Genomic DNA, 20,879 nt, shown 5'->3' on the forward strand with positions numbered 1-20,879 from the left:
TCAACTCCTAAAGTGGACTAGAAAATGCTGCTTTTGGAAAATGAGCTTGGAGAGCAGAGGTCCAAAATTCTGGGAGTTCGGCAAAGTGTAATAACTGGGAGCCTGGCTAACTTGTGTACCTGAGACCTGGAGGATCTGACCAGGAAGTAAAGCACTGGGCAGGGAGGGGGCCAGGCAGAGGGCACTGCATATGCAAAGGCTCTGTGGTCAGAGGGATAGTGGCAGTCAGCAGTCCTGACAGAAGGCAATATGGGCCATGGAGCTCAGAGACAAAGGGTGACATGTTGCCGAGATGTACCCACTGCCCGCAGGGTCATGCATTCTCTTGCCTCTGACTTTCGACAAAGTACGGCACACGAACACAGTCCCGCAGGGGGGGGCATGGTGACCAGGGTGGAGAAGGCATGGAGCTGGAAGATCCGAGGCCACCTCCACAGCAGACACAAAGGAAAAAAGAAGGGATGAATTAGCAACAAGGATAACCAAGAGCAAAGCAGCTTTGGCATCAGAAGCAAAAAAGAGAGGGCAATCAGAAAAAACCTCCGTGATAATTGGCTACAGAGCAAAGCAGCCCAGCTTAAAAAGAGAAAGCCAGAAACAGGCTCCCACTCCTGGGATCACCTCCTCCAAGAAACCACCCTGATCCTGCTAAAGTCCCCTTCTCTGGAGACACATTGCTCCCACCTCAGGACAACCTCTGCGTTTAAGTCACCAATACTCCCGGTACTTGCTTCCTCAGCCCACTAGGGGGCCTCCGAGCCCCAGACCTGACCTCGGCTGAGCCACACGGCACCACCTCCCCTCCCATTCATCCCGAAGGGCACTCCTCACAAAGTTCTGGTTCCTTCCGCCTGGCTCTCCGAGATGAATGGTCCTACAAGCAAAGAGCCCCTATATCTATCAGTGGGGGAAAGGAACGGCAAGAGCAGTAGCCAAGAGAAGGTGCTTCAGGTTCTTACAAGAACAAATAGATTTGTCAATATTCCGGGAAAAGCACGCTGTGGTTCATGACGATTTGGTCTCTTGCCCGTGGGGCCACCCACACAAGCAACTCCAACACAGGCTGCCAGTGGGAAGTCCAGGCTTTCCCGATGCTGATGTGTCTTTCGAAGAAAAAATTTAATCTACATTTCTTCTAGCCACACTTCATTAGGTCACCATTCGTAAGGCACCAACAAACAAAACCCCACACTATTATTCTAAATCTGAAAGGCAGACACATATATCGGGATTTTAGAGGCATTTATACAAAAATAGTCGAAACTACAATGCTTTTACCACCTGAAAATATGACATACAAATGGACATTTGTGAGTTTCTTATAATTTTTCTACAAATAACGGTGGGCCAAGTTTTAGAAGAAAACTATATTCTTTTAAAGAAAATGAAAATATTCTCAAAGGAAAAACTTAATTTAAGTCAAATCACATGCGTTAGTCCTGGAGCCTGATATAGTGCTTTCCTGCAGCAGGGGTTCTCCTGTCGCGGGAGCCCCTTCATGGTTTCTCCTCGGAGACTTGTGGCTGGAATTCCGCGAGTGAAGGAAGGTTCTTTTCCCGAGGCTGAAGGATGGGGAGGGGAGGGGGGGGGGGAGAAATCTCCAAGCCTGGAGCTAGGGATGGGGAACTGAGGTGGGATCGTAGCTGAAAACACCCACTGGAATCCAAGGGGCCAAATCCCGGTGACCACACTGGCCAAAGACAAGCCGCCTTTGCAGGTCCCACACCCTCCCGTGACCCCAACCAAACAAGGTACACACTGGTGGGCAAGACGCCTAACGGGACACACAAACACGCACACCTTCATGCCCACCGCCGCCTGCCAGTCCCCCCCCTACCCAGAGCACTCAACGAGGGGATCCCGGGGCCCTCAGGGGCAGGAAACTGGCTCCACCCAGCGGCCATCTGGGTGCCTGACTCTAAGGGGCATATGGGGGTTCCGTGGGAGGGAAGGGAAGGGTGGTCTCAGAACAGAAAGGGGGGTTAGGGAGCGGCAGGGCCGGAAGGAAGCGGCTGGAGGCGGCACAGACGGTGAATAAATAGTAGCTTTGCCGTGGGGCCGGCCCCTCGGACAGCAGCTTGGCGGCAATTGCAGTGGGGTGGGCGTCAGAGGCGGGGCAGCTGCGCCACCTTGACGCAAAGCTCCGACCCTGACCCGGGCCACCCACCCCGCCTGCCCTCACACGCACTCACACACACAAATACACACTGCCCTAGGCCCGCCCCTGCTCAGAGCTCCGTGACGTGCACAGCAGGTGAAGGAAGTGGCCCTGGACGGAGGCGCCGCAGGTGGCAGCGGCGGCACAGCAAGTGGCCCTCCAGCGGGTAGCAGCGGCGTCCATCCTCCCCGCTCAGCTGAAGCCCGCAGTCCTAGGCAAGAACACAGCCCAACCCGGGTGAGTAGGCAAGGGGAACATACTGGGCATCTCAGAGTCCAGGGTGTGGGCAGATGGGTAGGGCTCTGTCCGACCTGGCTTTTTCTCTTCCAGGGTGGGGGATCAGGAGCTCAGTAGAGGACACGGGAAATTGGGTGCCTCTTAGAGGAGCGAGATGGTGACACAACCTGGAGTCTCCGAGAGAGAGCTGGGCAGTACATGGGGACTGGGCATAAAAATGAGATGACCCTGCCCTGGCTGGTGTGGTTCAGTGTATTGAGCACCAGCCTGGAAACCAAAGGGTTACTGGTTCGATTCCCTGTTGGAGCATTTGCCTGGATTTCAGGGCAAGGGGCAATCCATGGATGTGTCTCTCACACATTGATGTGTCTCTACCCCTTTCTTCCTCCTTTCCGCTCTCTCTAAAAATAAATAAAATCATTTTTAAAAATGAGATGATCCTAACAAAACAGACTGCATCTCCCAGGGAGCACAGAAAACTGGAAGAGAGGACAAATGGCCTGAGCCATGGAGGCTCCAATATAAAGGAGAAATGGAGATATGAGCCAAGGACACGTGAGGGGGAAGTGAGTGAGGAAAACCAGAAATGGATGGTCCTCAGGGCACGGTGACAAGCCCGCAAGGGGCTGGTCGGCATGCGGCTTCTGAGAGGTTAGGGCCCTGACAACTGAGAAGTGTCTCCTGGATCCTGCCATGTGGGGTCCCTGGTGATCTTGGGAAGGAGAGGCTGTCAAATGCCTGACCCAGTGGCCTTAAAAGATACTGGAAGAGAACTGAGGACATCAAGTAAACAGGGAGTTTTGCTTTGCCTCCCTCATCTTACCACTTTACTAGTGTGGTGTATGTTATGGGCTAACTTTTTTTAACAAGTTATGTGACTGGCATGTGAGCTCTGTAAAACAAGTGCCAGGAAGTGCGCGGGGCAGCCATGGGAGCTGTGCTGGCAGAGAGAGTGGGACATCGGGCGAAACCAAACAACTTTCCCCTTCATTTTGCCTCCCACCCCAAAGAGGCCCCTTTGGTCACACTCCCACTACACGCAGGACTGAACTCGAAGTTTTGGTACTTGTCACCCAAAGGCCCTGAGACCAACACCAGCCCCCCCCCCCAAGAAGTGACGGAGCTGGGCTGCTGCAGGGGAGCCCCATGTTCCGAGCCACTCATGTCTCCAGTGTCCTCCCTGTCCTGCCACAGCTTCCTGATGGCCCTGCTACTAACTACCACACGCCAGAGGGGGACAAAAAGGGACTTAGAGACCCTACTTCCCATCCAAGGGTCTCAGTCCCGATGCTCTGGGTGTGACCCACCCACTGCTTGACTTGCTCCTGGACTCCCATGATCAGCCTTATCCTAGGGACTGTGCTTAGTGATCCCAAAAGGACACCACAGTCTCCAGGACAGCAGAACAGGATGCCATTACTGGGAGAGGGGGACTGTGACCCTCTACAGGCCAGGATCCTTCTTCCGTGTTCCCCCAACAGGATTCCTATTCCCACTGGGCCACTTGCCCCTACCTGGGCAACCAGGTTCCACATGGACCTTTGATGATTGAAGATTTCTCACTCCCGCTCTTCCCTGGGTTCTGAAACCCAACTGCTCTCCTAGGTTTTTCTCCTACCTACTCATTCACCCATTCTCGGCCTCCCCATATATCGCTTTGCCTCCATATATCCCTCCAAATGCTGATGCTCTTTGGACAATTCTGAACCCCAATTCTTCCACCACAGCTCTCCCTGGAAGACCTGTCACTCCCCTGGCTCCTGCTTCAGGCCATCACAGTAACAAGGACTGGACTTCCCATCCTACCTTTAACAATGAAAAGCCGGGCAAAATATATCAAACAATGGATTCTCAGACCCAAGGCCAGAGGCAAGGCAGGTTGGTGATCTCTGAGAGAAGGGAACCTAAAGAGGTGAACCGTACAACTGCTCCAAGTTATGACCAGGAAAGATTTTCCAGGCTGCCCAAAGTGGGCCCACTGGTCTCCTTGAATTGAGAACTCAGGGAGGCCAAGGCATATAGAAACCACAGGGCAGAGGATCAGAAAAGAAAGAGTTATATGACGCCAATGACTCCCACATACTTGTACCTGGAGTCAGAGTCTGAACCCCAGTCCATCTAGCTGCCACCTGGACACCTCTATTCCGGTGTCTCCAGCTGCCAAAAATAAGAGCATCTTATTCCCCCCTCTTAACCCTCACCTTTCTCCTGGGGTCCTCATGGACACCTCCTGACCCCCAAACTCCCACATCCAGTCACTGATCAAATTCAGTTACTTTTATTACCTAACAATCACTCAACTCGATTTACTTCCCTGAGTCCAGGACCAACCTCCTCAGGGAACCCCAGCTGCCTGCCCCTCTTCCTCCATTCATTCTCTGCACACTGCTGAGTGCCCTTTCTAAAATCCAAATGCCATTGTGTCACCTTTTTGATCATTCTCCATTGCCCTCAGGGTAAGTTCACACTCCTTACTTCCAATGGCCTTTTGTCCCCAGCTCCTGCCAACTTCTTCAATGAAACCAAACAACACACCCATCTTCACACTTAAGCACATTCTGCTTCACCTGCCTGAAAATGCCCTTCTCACTGCCTCCTTGGCTACCTCTTGTTCATCTTTCAAATCTTAGGTTCACTGTTACCTCCTCCAGAAAGCCTTCCCTGATTTTACAAGGCCGCCTGTGTGCTCCGAAAATTCCCCGTGAAACAATGATGACCTGTGCAGACAATGCCTGAAGACTTGGCTCTCCCACGGGAGCAGGACTATATTCTATGTGATCTACAATGCCCCACACTCTGTAAATCATTAGTAAGTATTTGACTGAATAGCAAACAGGCTGAGAGGACATATCTTGGGGACAGGGCTCATGGGGGGTGGGGAGGACAGGTAGGATAGGTAAGAAACCATAGGGAGGAGATGGGCCCACAGAACACCTAGAGAGAGGGGGACCTGTGTGAAGGGGCACTACCCCAGCCTCTAGCCGTCCAGGGGGCGAGGGCAGGCTCACCTCACAGTGGTAACATTCCACGTGGTAGTCTCTGTCCATGGACACCACACGGATGGTTGTCTCACAGCCCTGGAGGAAGAGATGGGGTTCACATGCAGTAAGTTGGGACAAGAGGTGAATTGTGTGTGGGGGCACAAACCTACACCATGTGCTCGTCACGGTGGGCATGCACTCTTGCCCATGTCAGCACCGACACCCGGGTTTCCGTGTGGCCGGAATGGGCACCAGTAGATGCACAAGAATGGATGTGCCTGTGCCCAAGGCTGCAGCCACAAGCACGCACACATCCATGAGAGCCACCACGTGGTGTAAACGTGTGGGTACATATTCTTTTCAGTTCTTTGGAGTCAGGAGACCACTGCCAATCCTGCTTCCCCAGCCTGGGACAGAACCAGCATATGCAGCAGACCCAGTGCCTCAGAGGGCTGCCCTACCCAAGGATGTCTCCTGCACGGACTGTCCCCTCATCTCCTCGGCTCTCCCGCTACCTCCGCCTGCAGAGGTACCAGACCCAGGGAGCAGTTCTTCCATCCATGGGCAAAGGAGCTGAGGGTAGCCAAGGAGCAGGGACCACCATGTCCCTCTAAATCATGCAGGGACACCGCACTCTACATGCATGGGCACAATAACACACCCCTTGGCCCTGAGGGATACAGGGCAGGAGCATCTGCTCAGCCCTCCCATGGGAGCCCAAGGACTGGGGCTGATCCAGGCAGGACCAGGCAGGGACTGGGCTGGGCTAGGCACCTCATCATCTCCTGGTGAGTGGTTCCTACCTGTGCAGGAAGGATAGGACGAGCACAGGAGGCACATTTTGGTGCAAAAACCCTAGAAAAATAAAAACCAGAAGCGACCAGCTGAGTGATCAGAGGTCAAGGGCACAGGGCAGGCCCACCCCCATGACAGCGCCCAAGCGTCAGGCCCCCTTTCCTTCTGTGGACACACTGGGGTGGGGGCAACTTCTGCCATGCTTTCTTGGCACTGGCCTTTTATCTGGCTCTCCAAATCACCTCCACTTGATCACCTTCACCAGGATGGCTTCAGGTTCCACTCAACCTTCTTCCTCACACTTCCTGCAAGATCCCCGCCTACTAATGTCCAGGTCTGGGCTGCCCTCTAACTGCGATGCCTGTAAAGCCTGACTCCATGCTGAGTACCAAGTATCTCTGCCAGGTACCGACCCCATCCACCCAAGGGAGCAACATAGGACCAGAGCTCCAGGGGCTAAGCCTGGAGTCACAGCAAAGGAGAACAGAGTGGCTGCTCGCATGGGTACCGGACAGGTAGGAAAAAGACTGGAGAGACCCCAACCTCCCATCCCAGGCAGAAGAGGCCTGGTCTGGCCCTCAGAGCAGACGTATAGATGCTAGGTGGGGCAGTAAGGGAAGTCCCTACCACTAGGAGTGGGGAGCATACAGGCCAAGGTGGCGAGAGCAAAGAGATGGGTGGTGGCTGAACCACCCAAGAGAGGTGGCTCAAGACAGAGATCTGTGCCTTGTCCCAACTGCTGAGCACACAAGGGGAGGCCAGAAGTGATCAGGTCAAGAATGAGAACACAGTCAGTCAAGCCAGGAAAATGTTTCCAGGAAAGGCAGAAGAAACAGTGGGAGTCATGCCTGCTCCACACACGGCTACTCACGTGTGATAGTCTCTGACACAGTAGATGTTGTTCTCCACGTCCACAGTGAAGGGCACCCCGTCCAGGCACTCATTGCACACGGAGCACCGGAAGCAGCCTGGGTGATAGGACTTCCCAAGGGCCTGGAGGATCTGGGGGTGAGAGGCCCTGAAGGGTCAGTGCAGGTAGAAGACTCAGCAGAGCCCCCGGAATAGGCTCTGGCTCTGAGCCCCTGGCAGGTCTGAACAGGTGAAAAGGGTGGGGTCCTAAGTTCGCCCATGCCAGAGAGGCCCCAAGAGGGTGGGGAAGGTTCTCACCATCTCCATGATGAGGTGTCCACACACGCTACACTTGTCAGCCGTTTGCTGGAACCCGGAGTACTGGCAGGAGACACAGGATCCAGGAGGTTATGTGACAAAGGGGCACTCACTGCCCAGCCAGCATCTGCCTCCTGGCCTCAGGTGTGCATGGGAATCCAGAGGGCCCCTGCCCCTTTGACTCACCAGGAAGTCCTCCTGGCAGTACACTTTCTCGCCCACATTGTAGAAGGCCTTCCCACGAAGTCGTCTCCCTGCAAGGACGAGGGTCGAGAGGGGTCCCTGGGCTGCTGGAGACCAGGGATGGGTCCCTGCTGCCACTTCTCAGCACCCTCCTCCAACAGATGAGATGCGGGTTATGGACAAATTTTTAAATTTCTCTGTAATGCTATCTTATTATCATTATACTAGTTTTTTAATTTGCTTTTCAATTACAATTGACATACAGTATTAGTTTCAGGTGCATTTAAATAACCTATGAAACAACCCCCCAGTAAGTATAGTGTCCATCTGACACCGCACAGTACCACTGACTATATTCCCTAAGCTGTACTTCACATCCGTGACTGTTTTGTACTTAATTCCTTCATCTTTTTCACCCAGCCTCCTAAGCCCCCTCCCATATAGCAGCCAGCAGTCTGCTGTCTGTGTTGATGAGTCTGTTTCTGTTTTGTTTTTTTTTAATACTCCACATATAAGTGAGATCACATGTTGTCTTCTCTGTTTATTTCACTTGATATAATACCTTCAAGATCCATCCATGTTGTCACAAATGGTAAGATTTCATTATTTTTACAGCCAGGTATTTTATAATGTATATGTACCACAGCTTCTTTATCCAATCACCTAACGATGGGCACTTGGGCTGCTTGGTGTCTTGGCTATTGCAAAAAATGCTGCACAGAAAATGACCACGGGGATCCATGGATCTTGTTGAATTAGTGTTTTGGGTTTCTTTGGATAAATACTCAGAAGTGGAATCGCTAGTTTATAAGGTAGTTCTAATTTAGTTTTTTGAGATAACTCCATACTGCTTTCCACGGTGGCTGCACCAACCTGCATTCCCACCAACAGTGCACAAGGGTTCCCTTCCCTCCGCATCCTCACCAGCACTGGTATGTTGCTTTACTGATGGTAGCCACTCCGACAGGTGTGAGGTGGTATCTCACTGTGGTGTTAATTGGCACTTTCCTGATTATTAGTGCTGTTGAGCATCTTTTCATATAGTAATTAATAAAAATTAAATAGAACATGTTGTCAACAGAACTATTGTAAGAGGTTGCCAAATATTTGAAGAATTTATTTCAAATGTATATTGATGTTCTAATTTTTTTAATCACATTTACTTCAGTAAAACTGAGAGCACTTTTCAGAATGAATTTCCTTATTCCGTGAACATCAGAAATACAACTCTGACCAGGTGAAGGAGCCTAACAGGAAAGAGGCGTCCTTGTCAAAACAGCAGCCCCAATAGCTGTGTGAAGCATCCCCATGAGAGTCAGGAGGAAGACACAGCACCTAATCAGCAATCAGGGCGCCTCCTTCACCTGATGAGGGGCATCCATGCAAATCCACAGCTGACACCAGGCATGATGGTGAAACAGTAAATGCTTCTCCACTTAGGGTTCAACCCTGGCCACACGTGGTGCAAAATAAGGCAGGGGAAAAAAATTTTAATTGGGAAGGAAAAGTAAGACTATTTTTTTTTAAGATTCTATTTATTTATTTTTAGAGAGGGGAAGGCAGGGAGAAAAAGAGGGAGAGAAACATCAATGTGCGGTTGCCTCTCGCATGCCCCCCACACACACTGGGGACATGGCCCATAACCCAGGCATGTGCCCTGACTGGGAATCGAACCAGCGACCCTTTGGTTTGCAGGCTGGTGCTCAATCCACTAAGCCACACCAGCCAGGGCAAGTAATACTATTTTTAAACACAGATGACATAATTGTGTTATGTAGAAAATTATAAGGAATCTATTAAAAAAACTACGAAAATAAGTGAATGTATCAAGGTTGTAGAATAGGTGGACAGCATATGAAAACCCAACATATTTTTATGTGCTAGCAACAATGACTGGAAAAAGAACTTATAATTTTTTAAATTGCCTTTATAATAGTACCCCCAAAAATCCATAAATAGTAAGGGATAAACTTAATGAAAGACATGTCTGAGCTTACCCTGAAAAACCAAACTTTGCTGAGAGGAACTGTAAAAGACCTATATAAACAAAGAAGACCACTGCCGGAAGACAGCTCTCCGCTGGGTCTCTCACAGCTCTGCCCATCTTACAAACCAAGGGCTGGCAGCTTTCATTCTGTGTTATCTTTCCATGGACGTCTGTGGAGCAAACTGCTTAGAAGGCAGAGAGAGCATCTTCCTCCGAAGCAGAGGACAGGTTTGTTTGCTGTCCAGTATAATAAAGATGCGTTCCTCTAGGACAAGGGTCAGAGAGCTTTGCTGGCAGCCCTTTATAAAATACTGTAGGTCCCTAAGGTCAGGGATCCTCAGCCCTGACACACACCCACTGCGTATCCAGCATCCACATAGGCCACCCCGTGCCACCCCTGTGGGACTCGGGAAGGCAGGCATGATGCAAACAGGGCGCGCACACAGCTTGTGGTTCTGAGTCTCTGCCCAGCTGGCTCATGTCTTCAGTCAGCATCTGCAGAAACAGTGGCGGCTGACCTGTCACAGACCCTGCACAGTTCCTGACAACCATCTTCATGGCTTCAAATGTGCTGATATCAATTCTCCTCAAATTGATCTATACATTCAATGCTGCCCAATCAAAATGCCAGCACTCATTGTCTGTGTGTGTGTGTGTGTGTGTGTGGAAACTGCCAATTTCGAAATTTATATACAAATATAAAGAATAGCCCTGGTTGGTATGGCTCAATGGACTGAGTGCCAGCCTGCGAACCAAAAGGTCTCTGGTTCGATTCCCAGGCAGGGCACATGCCTAGGCTGTGGGCCAGGTCCCCGGGAGGGGGCATGTGAGAGGCAACCACACAGTGATGTTCCTCTCCCGTTCTTTCTCCCTCCCTTCCCCTCTCTCTGGAAATAAATAAAATCTTAAAAAAAAGACACAGAATAAGTAAAACAATCTTGAAAAAGATCAACAAAACGCGAAGACTTACACTGCCTCCTATTTTAAGATTTACAGTAATCAAGATAGTATAATATTGGGATGAGGACAGACAAAAAGATCAGTGGAACAGAAGAGAGTCCAAAAGTAGACCCATAAATATTTCAACAAACACACAAGTGGGAAAGCAAAATCTTTCAGCACCTAGTGCTGAAACCACTGAATAGCCATGTGGGGAAAAAAACAAAATTCAGCCCTGATCGGTGTGGCTCACTTGGTTGGGCGTCATCCTGCAAAGCAAAAGGTCACAGGTTAAACTCCTGGTCAGGGCACATACGAGAAGCAACCAATGGATGTTTCTCTCTCACATCAATGCTTCTCTCCCTGTCTTTGTCCCCGCCCCATACCCCCTCTCTAAAATAAGAAGAAGAATAAAACATTCAATTTCATACTTCATACCATACATAAAAATTAATGTGAAATGGGTTATCAACCGAAACATAAAATGAGAAACCTAAAGCTGCTAGAAGAAAACACAGGAGACTATCTTCATGACTTAAAGGGAGACAAAAAAATTTTAAATCATAAAAAATACTAACTATAAAACAACAACAAAAAAACCTGACAAACTGGATTTCATCAAAATGTAAAAATTTGGTTAAAAATAAATTTAAAATATTTTTTAAATCACACTAGGAAAAAATACAAAACATATGAAAACAACTTGTACTCAGAAGATACATCTTTTTTCCTACAACTAAACAGTAAAGACAAATTACTTCCAATTTAAAAACTGAAGACTTGAAAGGCTTCACAAAAGATGATATAGATGACCAAGAAGCGGACAGAAAGATGCTCAACCTCATTAGTTCTCAGGGAAATACAAATTAAAATCACAATGAGATACTACTCCATACCTATTTAGAACGGGTAAAATTGAAAAGACTAAAATACCAATTGTTAGCTGATACGTAGACTAACCCAACTCTCTTATATTTTCTAGTAGGAGTAAAAATGGTACAAGCCCTTTAGAAACAGTCTGCCAGTTTCTTATGAAGTTAAACATACACTTAGCCCATGACCCAGAAATTCCACTTCTTGTAACTTACCCAAGAGAAATGAAAACATTTGTCCACAAATGACCTGCACAAGAATGTTCATAGCACAGTCTAGTATCTACCAAGAGTCAAATGGATAAACAAATTACGATACATAAATGTGGTATATTCATACAACAGACTCCTACTGAGCAACAAAAAAGGAGTGAGCTACAGTTCCTTTAGTCCATGCGATAACATGGACAAAAAGATTGATATGCTTAGCAAAAAAAAAAAAAATCAACCACAAAATAGTACATACTACATGCTTGCATTTTATATAAAGTTCTCGGACTGACAAAACTAATCTACGGTGGTGGAAATGACACTGGTTATGTGGACTGACTGGGGAGCATACAGGGTAATTACAAAGGGCAAGGGAGAAGTTTCTAGGGTGTTTAAAATTTTCAATCCCTGGCTGGTGTGGCTCAGTTGGTTGGAGGGTCATCCTGTACACGGAAAGGCTGTGGGTTCAATTTCCGGTCAGCGCACAGACCTAGGTTGCAGGTTTGATCCCCAGTCAGGGCATGTACAGGAGGCAACCAATCAATGTTTCTCTGTCTTCCTCTCTCTCTCTCTGTCTCTCTCCCTCCCTCCCCAACCCCTTCTTCTCTCTCTAAAATCAATGAAAACATGTCCTCGGGTAAAGATAAAAAAATAATTTTTCTGTATCTTTGTTAGGGTTATATAAAAATGTATATGCTTCTCCATATCTTTTTACCATATACTTAGGATCTGTTTGCTGTACTATATATAAATTGCACTCAATTAAAAACAAAGATAAACCTAGAACATCTTGTGCCAGAGTAAAGAAGTGCTCAAAGAATGACGGGGACATGTCAAAGGGCACAGGAGCCAACTGGAAGGGACTTCCTCTAGCCAAAGTTGAGACAATTTGTACATGAAAAAGAATAATGACTCTATTGCAATATACTGCATGAATAAAAGTCCATGAGTATATAAGAATACTCATAAAAGAAAAAATACATTTTCCCCCATTCAAGTTCAAAACTTTTCTTAACAGAAAGCTTTCAAACATTCCCTAGGAAAATGAACCTTCAACACAGACCTCAACGGACTCCCTCGGGCATACCGTCACAATCAAAGGTTACAAAACACGGGAGAAAACAAGGCATCAAGACCAAGAGTAAACAGTAAACCACAGAAGCAGGACTTCAAAAGACATCGGAGACTGGGAACATTAGACACAGAACACAGAGTATGTGTGTTTAATATGCTTACAAAATAAAAACTCACATCTAAAACATGAGACTACGAAGATTTCTCAGAGAGGACATTAAAAGAAATAATTATCAACAAAGATTAATTGGACTTCATTAAAGATGTCTTTTCATCAAAAGACTTCATTTTGAAAGTAATGAAGCAAGAATCACTTAGGAAAAGAATTTACAGCCCTGGCTGGTATGGCTCAGTGGACTGAGTGCCAGCCTGAAAACAAAAAGGTCGCCAGTTCAATTCCCAGTCAGGGCACAGCCTGGGTAGTGGGCAGGGTCCCCAGTGAGGGACGCCTGAGAGGCAACCACACACTGAAGTTTCTCTCTCTCTCTTTCTCCCTCCCTCCCCCTCTCTGAAGATAAATAAATAAAATCTTTAAAATAAAATAAAATAAGTAAGAATTTACAACACATATATCCAACAAAGAACTTTATCCAAGATGTGTGAGAATTCCTATAATAATGGAAAGGTAAGTGTTTTTCTGCTATTGGAAAAACAGCTTCTCAGAATGATTTGACTTAACACTGGGCCTGTATTATACTTTAATAAAATAAAATATTAAAATGTCTAGTGTAAATGAATGAAAGACGTCTGCTTTGGGGCAAAGCCTGAAAGGACAGCAGGAAAATCAAGAGTGCAGATTTATTATGCTGGTTGGGTTATACTTTTCTCTTTTTGTAACTTTGTTTAGGTTAAATTACAATATTTATAGTTTATACTGTGTGCAAAATTCAGACAAAAAAGAATTGCATGGAAAAGAAATATTAGCCCCGTATCCAGGCAGGGAAAAGGCACAGCACCTAGGCAGCCAGGAGACATCAGTACCCTGCATGGGATAAAGGCTCCAAAGCCCAGGCCCAGAGAGGCAGCCTTTCCCTACGGCCAGCAGAAGGCTCCTCCCTGGCCCCACACATCTTCCCAGGGCCTTGGGCCTCTCAAACAGGCCAGGCCCAGAGAGAAAGGGGCCACAGCTTAGCCTCCTCCACACTTCAGCCTAGGTCAGATCTGGGAGTCCATCTACCTGGGATTTTGGTGCAAAGCAGTTCACGGTGCCACAGGGGCCGGGCCATAAAGAGGTTACCTACCACAGGAGTCGCACGTGAAGCAGTCGGTGTGATACAGGCTCCCCATTGCCTGACACGCTTGCCTTGCTCCATAGATGCCAAGCCCACACTTGATGCAAATGCCTATGGGCAGGAGAGGCAGGAGAGAGCAGTGGTCAGCACCATGACTGTGGGGTTGGAGAGACATGGATCTGACTCCCAGTCCTAATGCTGCCCACCCGCCTGACCTTGGGCAAGTGAACTTCTCTAGGCCTCCAGCACACAGTTACTAAAAGCTAACATAGGGACAGTAAGGGTACCCACTACGTACGGTTTGTTGCTGCTGTTGTTTAGCAGAGCACCCGGCACAGAGTCATCCTCACAATCAAAATCATTATGACATGTTTTTACCTAGAAAGTCATTCTGAACCCCTTCCCCCATGTCCTGCTCTTGGACTAAGGAAAACTCCTTTCTTCTGTGACCCAGAAGGAATGAAGACCACACAGGCACAGACAGGACAGGGTCACTGACCTGCCCCAGCCACACTGTTCTCATCTGTGCCCTAAGGTTCATTTATTCTCGTTAGTTAGCACATCAACAGAAATGGCCTGCCATGTGCCCTGCACACATAGGTGCCCGAGACTCTATAATGCACCAATCAATTCCCCACCCTCAGGGGCCTGTATTCCAGTGGAGGGAGACAGAAAACACATAATACCTCAGAAGGAAGCAAGTGCTATGGAGGAAAATAAGGCTGATTAAAAACATGTCTGAGTATACGATTTTTAAGTAGGGCGATCAGAAAAGGCTCTGGTGATAAGGTGATATCGGAGCAGAGGTCTTAAGAAACAAGGGAAGGAAGCTGCTAGGCAGGCATCTGGGATTGCTAGGTGGAATCAGAGACCACCCCTGGTAGCACAGGGTGGGGTGCCCGGCAGGCAGGGGAGGGGTGGTAAGGAGAGGGGTAACAAGGAATGCCAGGGCAAAATTTGGCACTGGCCCTAAAGGACTCCCTGACCAGTGTTCCTGGATACCCAGCCCATAGGTGGCCAGGTCACACATCAGAAATCCCCTTCTCAGAGCTGCCCAGGGGGTCCCAGGCCCCAAGGGCATGAAGATGCACTCCACCTGCCTGCTGGACCCAAATCTGGCTGCTTTAGGACCTGCTACCCTCACGCTCTCCCTCCTGCTTTCTACCAGATCTCTCTCCTTAACGTTTAACTATGGCCAAGCGTCTTCCATCTTAAAAAGCCCCTCTCCTGCAGCCACCCCGTTCCCCTCTTTCCGTCAGTCAAGAAAGCAAGCGTAGTCCACACTCAGTCATCTCCCAACTGCAAATCCATGACTTGCCGTATGGATATTGCTATAAGGGGACCTCTCTTTGGTTTCCAGGACAAGACCTGCACCTGGTTCCTTGCCCCTCCCAGATTGGGTTTTCTTCTACTCTGTCTTGGGTTACCCATAACTGTTCTCCCAGGGCTTAGGAAGACCAGTTCATTTGCTCTCAAACCCTGGCAGGAAGGTAAAGGTGGCTGGTGGTGACCCAGGTGAATGGAGAAGAGAGCCATGACTGCCGGAAGTCGCAGCTATGCCTTGGCTGCGCTACCAGCCGCAGGGGTATCAAACTCATTTTCAACAGGGGCCACATCAGCCTCACGGTTGCCTTCAAAGGACCGAATGTAATTTTAGGACTGTATAAATGTAACTACTCCTTAACTAGGGGCAAGGAGCCCGGGACTGCTGCTGGGTAGAAACAAGGTGCCGGGCCGGATAAAACAAAGTGGAGGGCCGGATTCGGCCCGTGGGCCTTGTGGATGCCACCTGTGAGCTACAGGGTGGGAATGCAGGCCCAGCACTACTAAAGATTCTGATTTTTCAAGAAAAGTTAGATACCTAGATTTGTATGTGAAATCTTTCCATGCTGAAGTTAATCACTAACTTAAATGTTTTGAAAAGGCAGAAGCCAAACACACCATGTCTGCAGGGCTCCCTGGGCAGTCGCAGCTCCTCTCAACTGTCCCCTGCAGAGGGCTCTGCCAGCCAGGACCTCTCTCCTGAGTCACGGCTCCACCTCCCAGAGGGCCCCCCAGACCACTCCGGGGTTCCCACAAAATAGCTCTTGTCTCTGGATTCCTGCTCAGGAAACGGCACTTTTAGGTAACTAGGTTTTAGGGAGCAGCCAGGTCTACCTCTCTCACCTCCAACTCTGAAGCTTGGCTCCTGTGTTCCCTCATCTTGACTCCATTCCCCCCGACACTCCCACTAGCCTGACTGACCATCACCAATTCTTATCCCAATGGTTATTTCAATAGCTTCCTCATGGTGTCCCAGCCTGGCCCCCAATAACGCATCCCAAAAATTGCAGCCAGACTTACCTTTCTAAAATGAAAACAATACACTCTCATACCTTCACTCTTGTGTATCTATTTTGAAAGCGTGACCTAGTCACTTCTCTAAGTTATCAGACTACGTGGTGAAAAAAAAGAAAGAGAGAGAAGTCCGCTGCCTGTGGGACGCAGGACAGAAGGATGGGCTATGACCTTGCATCATTAGGTTTTTGGTTCTCTTTGATGTTTACCTAAAAACGTGCCTGCATCACTTTGACAAAAATACACTGAAGAAGGAAAACGAGAAGCATGAGGCACTTCAGAAATTCAGGGAGCAGAGTGTTTCAAGGAGAGGTGACTACACCTGGGAGACGTAGCAGTGAGGTCCAGACCAGCAAGGCCTGGCAAACACCGGCTGGGGCTGGAGCAGCACCAGGGTCCTGTGCAAGAGCTGGGGTGGCCAGGGAGGGGAGATCAGAGGCAGATAAGCAAAGATGATGCCCACCTGACACCCTGATGAGGAGACGAGATGAAAGGGCCAAGCAGACCTTGTGGCCATGCAGCTTTAAGGTATTTGTTTTTTTAAAATGAAAGATCCTTGTACACAGTTATAACCAAAGGACAAAGGCAGTGCAAAGAGGGAAGCTGAAGGTGGGGTTGGAGACAGAAGGACCCTTGTCCTCAGATCTGGATGTGGACTTGAGAACCCGTGGGGAAAAGAACAGGAAGCCACTGGGGAAGACAGCTGCTGACCTCAACTTTTTCAGCCAAGTAGGAAAGGCAGGGCTGGAGGACAGAGGAATGTTGCTGAAGGAACACAAGAGGGAACTGACCAAGGCTTAGGGTGGTGGATGGCGCCCAGAAAACCAGAAGACCATCACCCTGGCCCCTGGTGTGCAGCAGAACTACAGGCTGCAGCGCTGACTTGGAGTCGAGTTCCACAAGGCAGACAGCAATGAGAGGAATCAGAGATTCTAGTGAGACAGAGGCCACCGTCACAACTGAAGACTGCAAAAGGGTAGCAAAACAGGGTATGGCTCTGGGAGTGGGTGGCTGAGGAGAAGGCAGAGAGGTCACCAAACTTAAAGAGGCTCCAGGAATCTGAGGCGGCTGGCTGGCTAATAGCAATGGAAGTTGGTGAGGAGAGATGGGAAAGTTCCCAAGACATCAATGAATGGCAGGGGAATCAGGAAGTCAGCAGGTGCCAGAGCCAAGGAGAGGAAGGAATGGCACAGGCAGGAAGACGCACACCTTGAAGTTTACTACAGATCACTTGGGCTCAGATTACTTGCAGACTTCCTTGTGTAGACTGTTGTATTATTGAGGTTGAATAGTAAGAAATTGCCACTTTTATAATTCCAAACGTCAAATATCAGCAGTAAAATACCAGCCATTCAAGCAAACAGTTCCCCGTATTTTTAAAATCCGAAAACTACTACCTAAATCCGGCTTCTCTTGAAAACAAACAAAGATCTATCATCACTCACCTCCCCCTTCCACTGCTTCCATGGGCTGGAACTAAGCAGCGGCTCCCTTTATTAGAAAGGCTGACCCACTCACTACCCACCGTGGTCTTGGGCCTTGAGCCCCTTCACTTCTCCCATTACCTGCCTGAGTCTGACCACTTAATCTTCACGAAAGGTTCATTTGGAGCTGCAGAGGCCCACAGAACACACCCCCAGCAGGTTCTGCAGTAGGTAGGGGCAGGAAAATGAACAACCTTTTGTGCGCAGAGCAATGAAAAGTCTTTCTCTTCAGAAGACAGCTTTTGCTCCTGCACCAGCCGGGCACAAGGGGCAGCAGCTTCCTAACTCATCACCCTGCTCCCAGGTGATGCCACAGCAGTCACACCAGACATTCTCACCCTATGGCCCCCAGATGAGCCTGAAACCCTTCCGCGTCTCCCCTTCCAAAAGCAGGCCTGTGAGGGCCTCAACCACCTGATCCCTCCTGGGCTGCAACCCCGGAGAACCTAGTGGGACAATCCACGTCCTTACTTGCCCTGCTTTCTTTTGCTCACATTCTTTCCTCTACCTGAAATGCCCCCATCTGACTTGTCACATACAGCCTCCTCCACCCTCACCATCCAGTTCAGGGCGTCCTGAGCTGCTAGCAGGAATGAATGCATGAAACCCCATGAGAGCCTCAGTCCCTGGCCAGGATAACCACCAGCGAGCTCCCCCCCTCCCCCAAGCTGGGTTCCTCAGCTTTCCTGCTTATCAGTGAGGGAGGGAAGGAAACCCCCTCCCCAGGCCTCTTTTAGGAACCTCAAGCTTTAAGAGCCCTAAGAGTTGTCCAAAGGACTGATGGAGATCTGTGCGGGCCAGGCTCAGACTGGGAAAGGGAGACTGTCAGAGACTGGTGAGCTTTGCAAATGCTGTCAAAGCAGGATTCCCTTTGGAAACATCCCACGTACAGAGCGCAGCCCAGAGAGAGAAAAGCCCAGTGTGTCAGGCTTGATCCCACTCCCCTCCCCCTCATGGTTGGACTCTTCCTCCCCCACCACTCTACCTCCAACAGCTACCATCTCAGGTCAGGCCAGGCGGGGCCGCAGGTCAGGTGGGATCTGCTGGTACCTGAACCGCTCCACCACCCCACCCGGTCTCCACAACCTGTACTGCTGGGGTGGGGGGACACCGAGAGGTCTGGGGCCCTGCCCTACACAGCTTAGGCCGACCCTGGTCACAAATCATCGAGTAGGATGAACAGAGGCAAGTGCCAAGGGTTAAAAAGTTATCCGAAAATGGCTTGTTCTGCCTATTAACGTGACTTTTTCTCTGTTAGGATAAGGACTTCAACTCACTTTCTCAGAACCCCCTCTCCGGCCGGATGACCTAGAGAAGAGGCCGGCGATTCACACTCACACACCTACGAAACACGCCGCCGGGTCCCCCTCCTCATCCGGGCCCCTCGACAGCGCCTGTCCCCAGCCGAGCCGGCCGCCACTCCGCGGCCGTCACGACCCGCTCACCGAAGTAGTCCCGCGCCGTTCGCGCTTCCAGCGCCCGCTCCAGCTCTCGCGTCAACGCCTCCAGCCGCCGCTCCGCCGCGCTCGGGCCGCCCTCTCGGCCCAGGGGCAGCGGGAGCGAAGGCAGAGGGAAGGCGGCCGGCGCGGCAGGCTCGGGAGAGCGAGTCGGAGCAGGGCCGGCGCCAGGCAGGACCATGTCCGCGTAAGTGCCGGCCGAGCCGCGGGAGCCCAGACTGGACATGCTGGAGCGGGCGCTGCCCACCGACGGCGGCCCGGGGCCGGGGCGCGGGTCCGAGCTGCCGGAGCGTGGACTGCCGTGGCGCTGGTCGTAGCCCAGGCTGATGCCGCTGGAGCGGGCGCTGCCGCCGCCGCCGCCGTCAGAGCCCTCCAGGCTGGCCCGCGGGCTGCCCGCCGGCTGCGCGCTCAGCTCGGCGGCCCCCGCGCGCCGCGGGCCGCGCTCCCCACGGCTCAGTCCGTCCACCCCGGCCTCGGGACCGCCGGCGCCGCCCTTCCCTCGGCGACCCAGCGCCGGCGCCGCCTCGTCTCCGGGCCCGGGCCGCGCTCCCTGCCGACCCCGGCCCGGAGAGTCGCGGCCTGGCTGCAGCTCCCGCAGGGCCAGCCCGGCCAGGAGCAGAGCCGCCTCGTCCGTGGCCGCCCGGGAACGCTGCATGGCCCGGCCCGCCGGCCCTCGCGCGTCACCTCCGCCTCGGCTTCCCGCCGCCGCTCCGGCTGCGCCGCTGCATCGTCCGCCCGAACCCGGAGCCCGCCCCGGGACCCCTGGGCGCGGGGCGGGGCCGGCGCCGGGCCGGGGTCGCTCCGCCGGCCACGCACAGTCCGGGGGCCGCGGCGCTCCGCTCACTGGCGCTCGAGGCGGAGGAATGTGCGCGCCGAGGCGCCGGGCCGCGCCCCCTCCTCCCGCGGCCGCGCGGGGGCGGAGGGACTCCTTTGTGGGAGCAGGAATGCGAGGAAGGAGACGGCGCTGCGGCCCCTGGAATGTGGGGGAGTGGCGGCGGCTGCCGCGGCGCCGGGAGAGTGGAGCGGCGCGGAGGCCGGGGCGCAACGCTTCTGGGAGCTCGCTCTGGGGTGGCTGGCGGCTCTCGTGCGCCCGGACGGTAGGGCCTGCGGAAAGATCCACGCGGGCTGAGCTGGACGCGGCTGCCGCAGTCCCGGCCGGAGAAATACGAGCAGATGACAAATGTTTCCCACATCCTCTCCCATCTTACTTCCCGGTGCCGCCACACTTTCAGGCTCTTGGTCTCCGGTCGAAGCGCTGCGCCGGATCCAGGGCTCTGGAGAACACTGTGCGTCTGGAGCAAAAGCGTCCCCAGGACCTCGCGTGACCCCACGACCCCCAGCTGTCCGTGGGCCGTATGGTTGCTCACTAGTTTCAGGAGCCCCCACGTATTTTGTAGATAAGGCGCCTAGTGCTAGGAGCCAGGGTAGAGTAGGGAATGGTCCTCGCGCCTGGTCGCTGTGCGCAGGCCTCGAGGCCAAGCCAGGCCGAAGCAAACCTCAGGCTGAGCCAATAGATTGGTGAGCCTCGGCTGTGACCACCACATGTAGTCACCAAGAGATGTGAGGACTCCCTGTTTTTCCAGCATCTGCCCTCAGAGTCTTGTGTTAGGTGCCAAGGGGATGCTCCTGAAATCACTTGGGCCACCACAGATCCTGGGATGAGGTGGGACCTTGGGGGCCACGTGGTGTGGGGGGAGAAAGAGAGGTGACTAGGGCTTTGTCCCAAAACACACAAGCTACAAAGGCCTTGTCATAATTTCAAACAA

At 51.2% G+C, this 20,879-nt stretch overlaps 1 protein-coding gene across 1 annotated transcript; it reads right to left on the minus strand.

The window, feature by feature from the left end:
- Positions 1-864: 864 nt before the first annotated feature.
- WTIP (WT1 interacting protein) lies at positions 865-20,045 on the minus strand. The gene is made up of 8 exons (XM_053914775.2): positions 19,102-20,045; positions 13,845-13,946; positions 7,525-7,592; positions 7,339-7,401; positions 7,043-7,173; positions 6,180-6,231; positions 5,404-5,472; positions 865-2,369 (listed from the first exon to the last, which is right to left on the minus strand). Exons 1-8 carry the CDS (start codon positions 19,766-19,768, stop codon positions 2,229-2,231), a joined length of 1,293 nt encoding a protein of 430 aa, XP_053770750.1. The 5' UTR covers positions 19,769-20,045; the 3' UTR covers positions 865-2,228.
- Between the last annotated feature and the right edge of the window lie 834 nt (positions 20,046-20,879).

Source organism: Desmodus rotundus, chromosome 12 (assembly GCF_022682495.2).
Source record: "Desmodus rotundus isolate HL8 chromosome 12, HLdesRot8A.1, whole genome shotgun sequence".
NCBI lineage: Eukaryota > Metazoa > Chordata > Mammalia > Chiroptera > Phyllostomidae > Desmodus > Desmodus rotundus.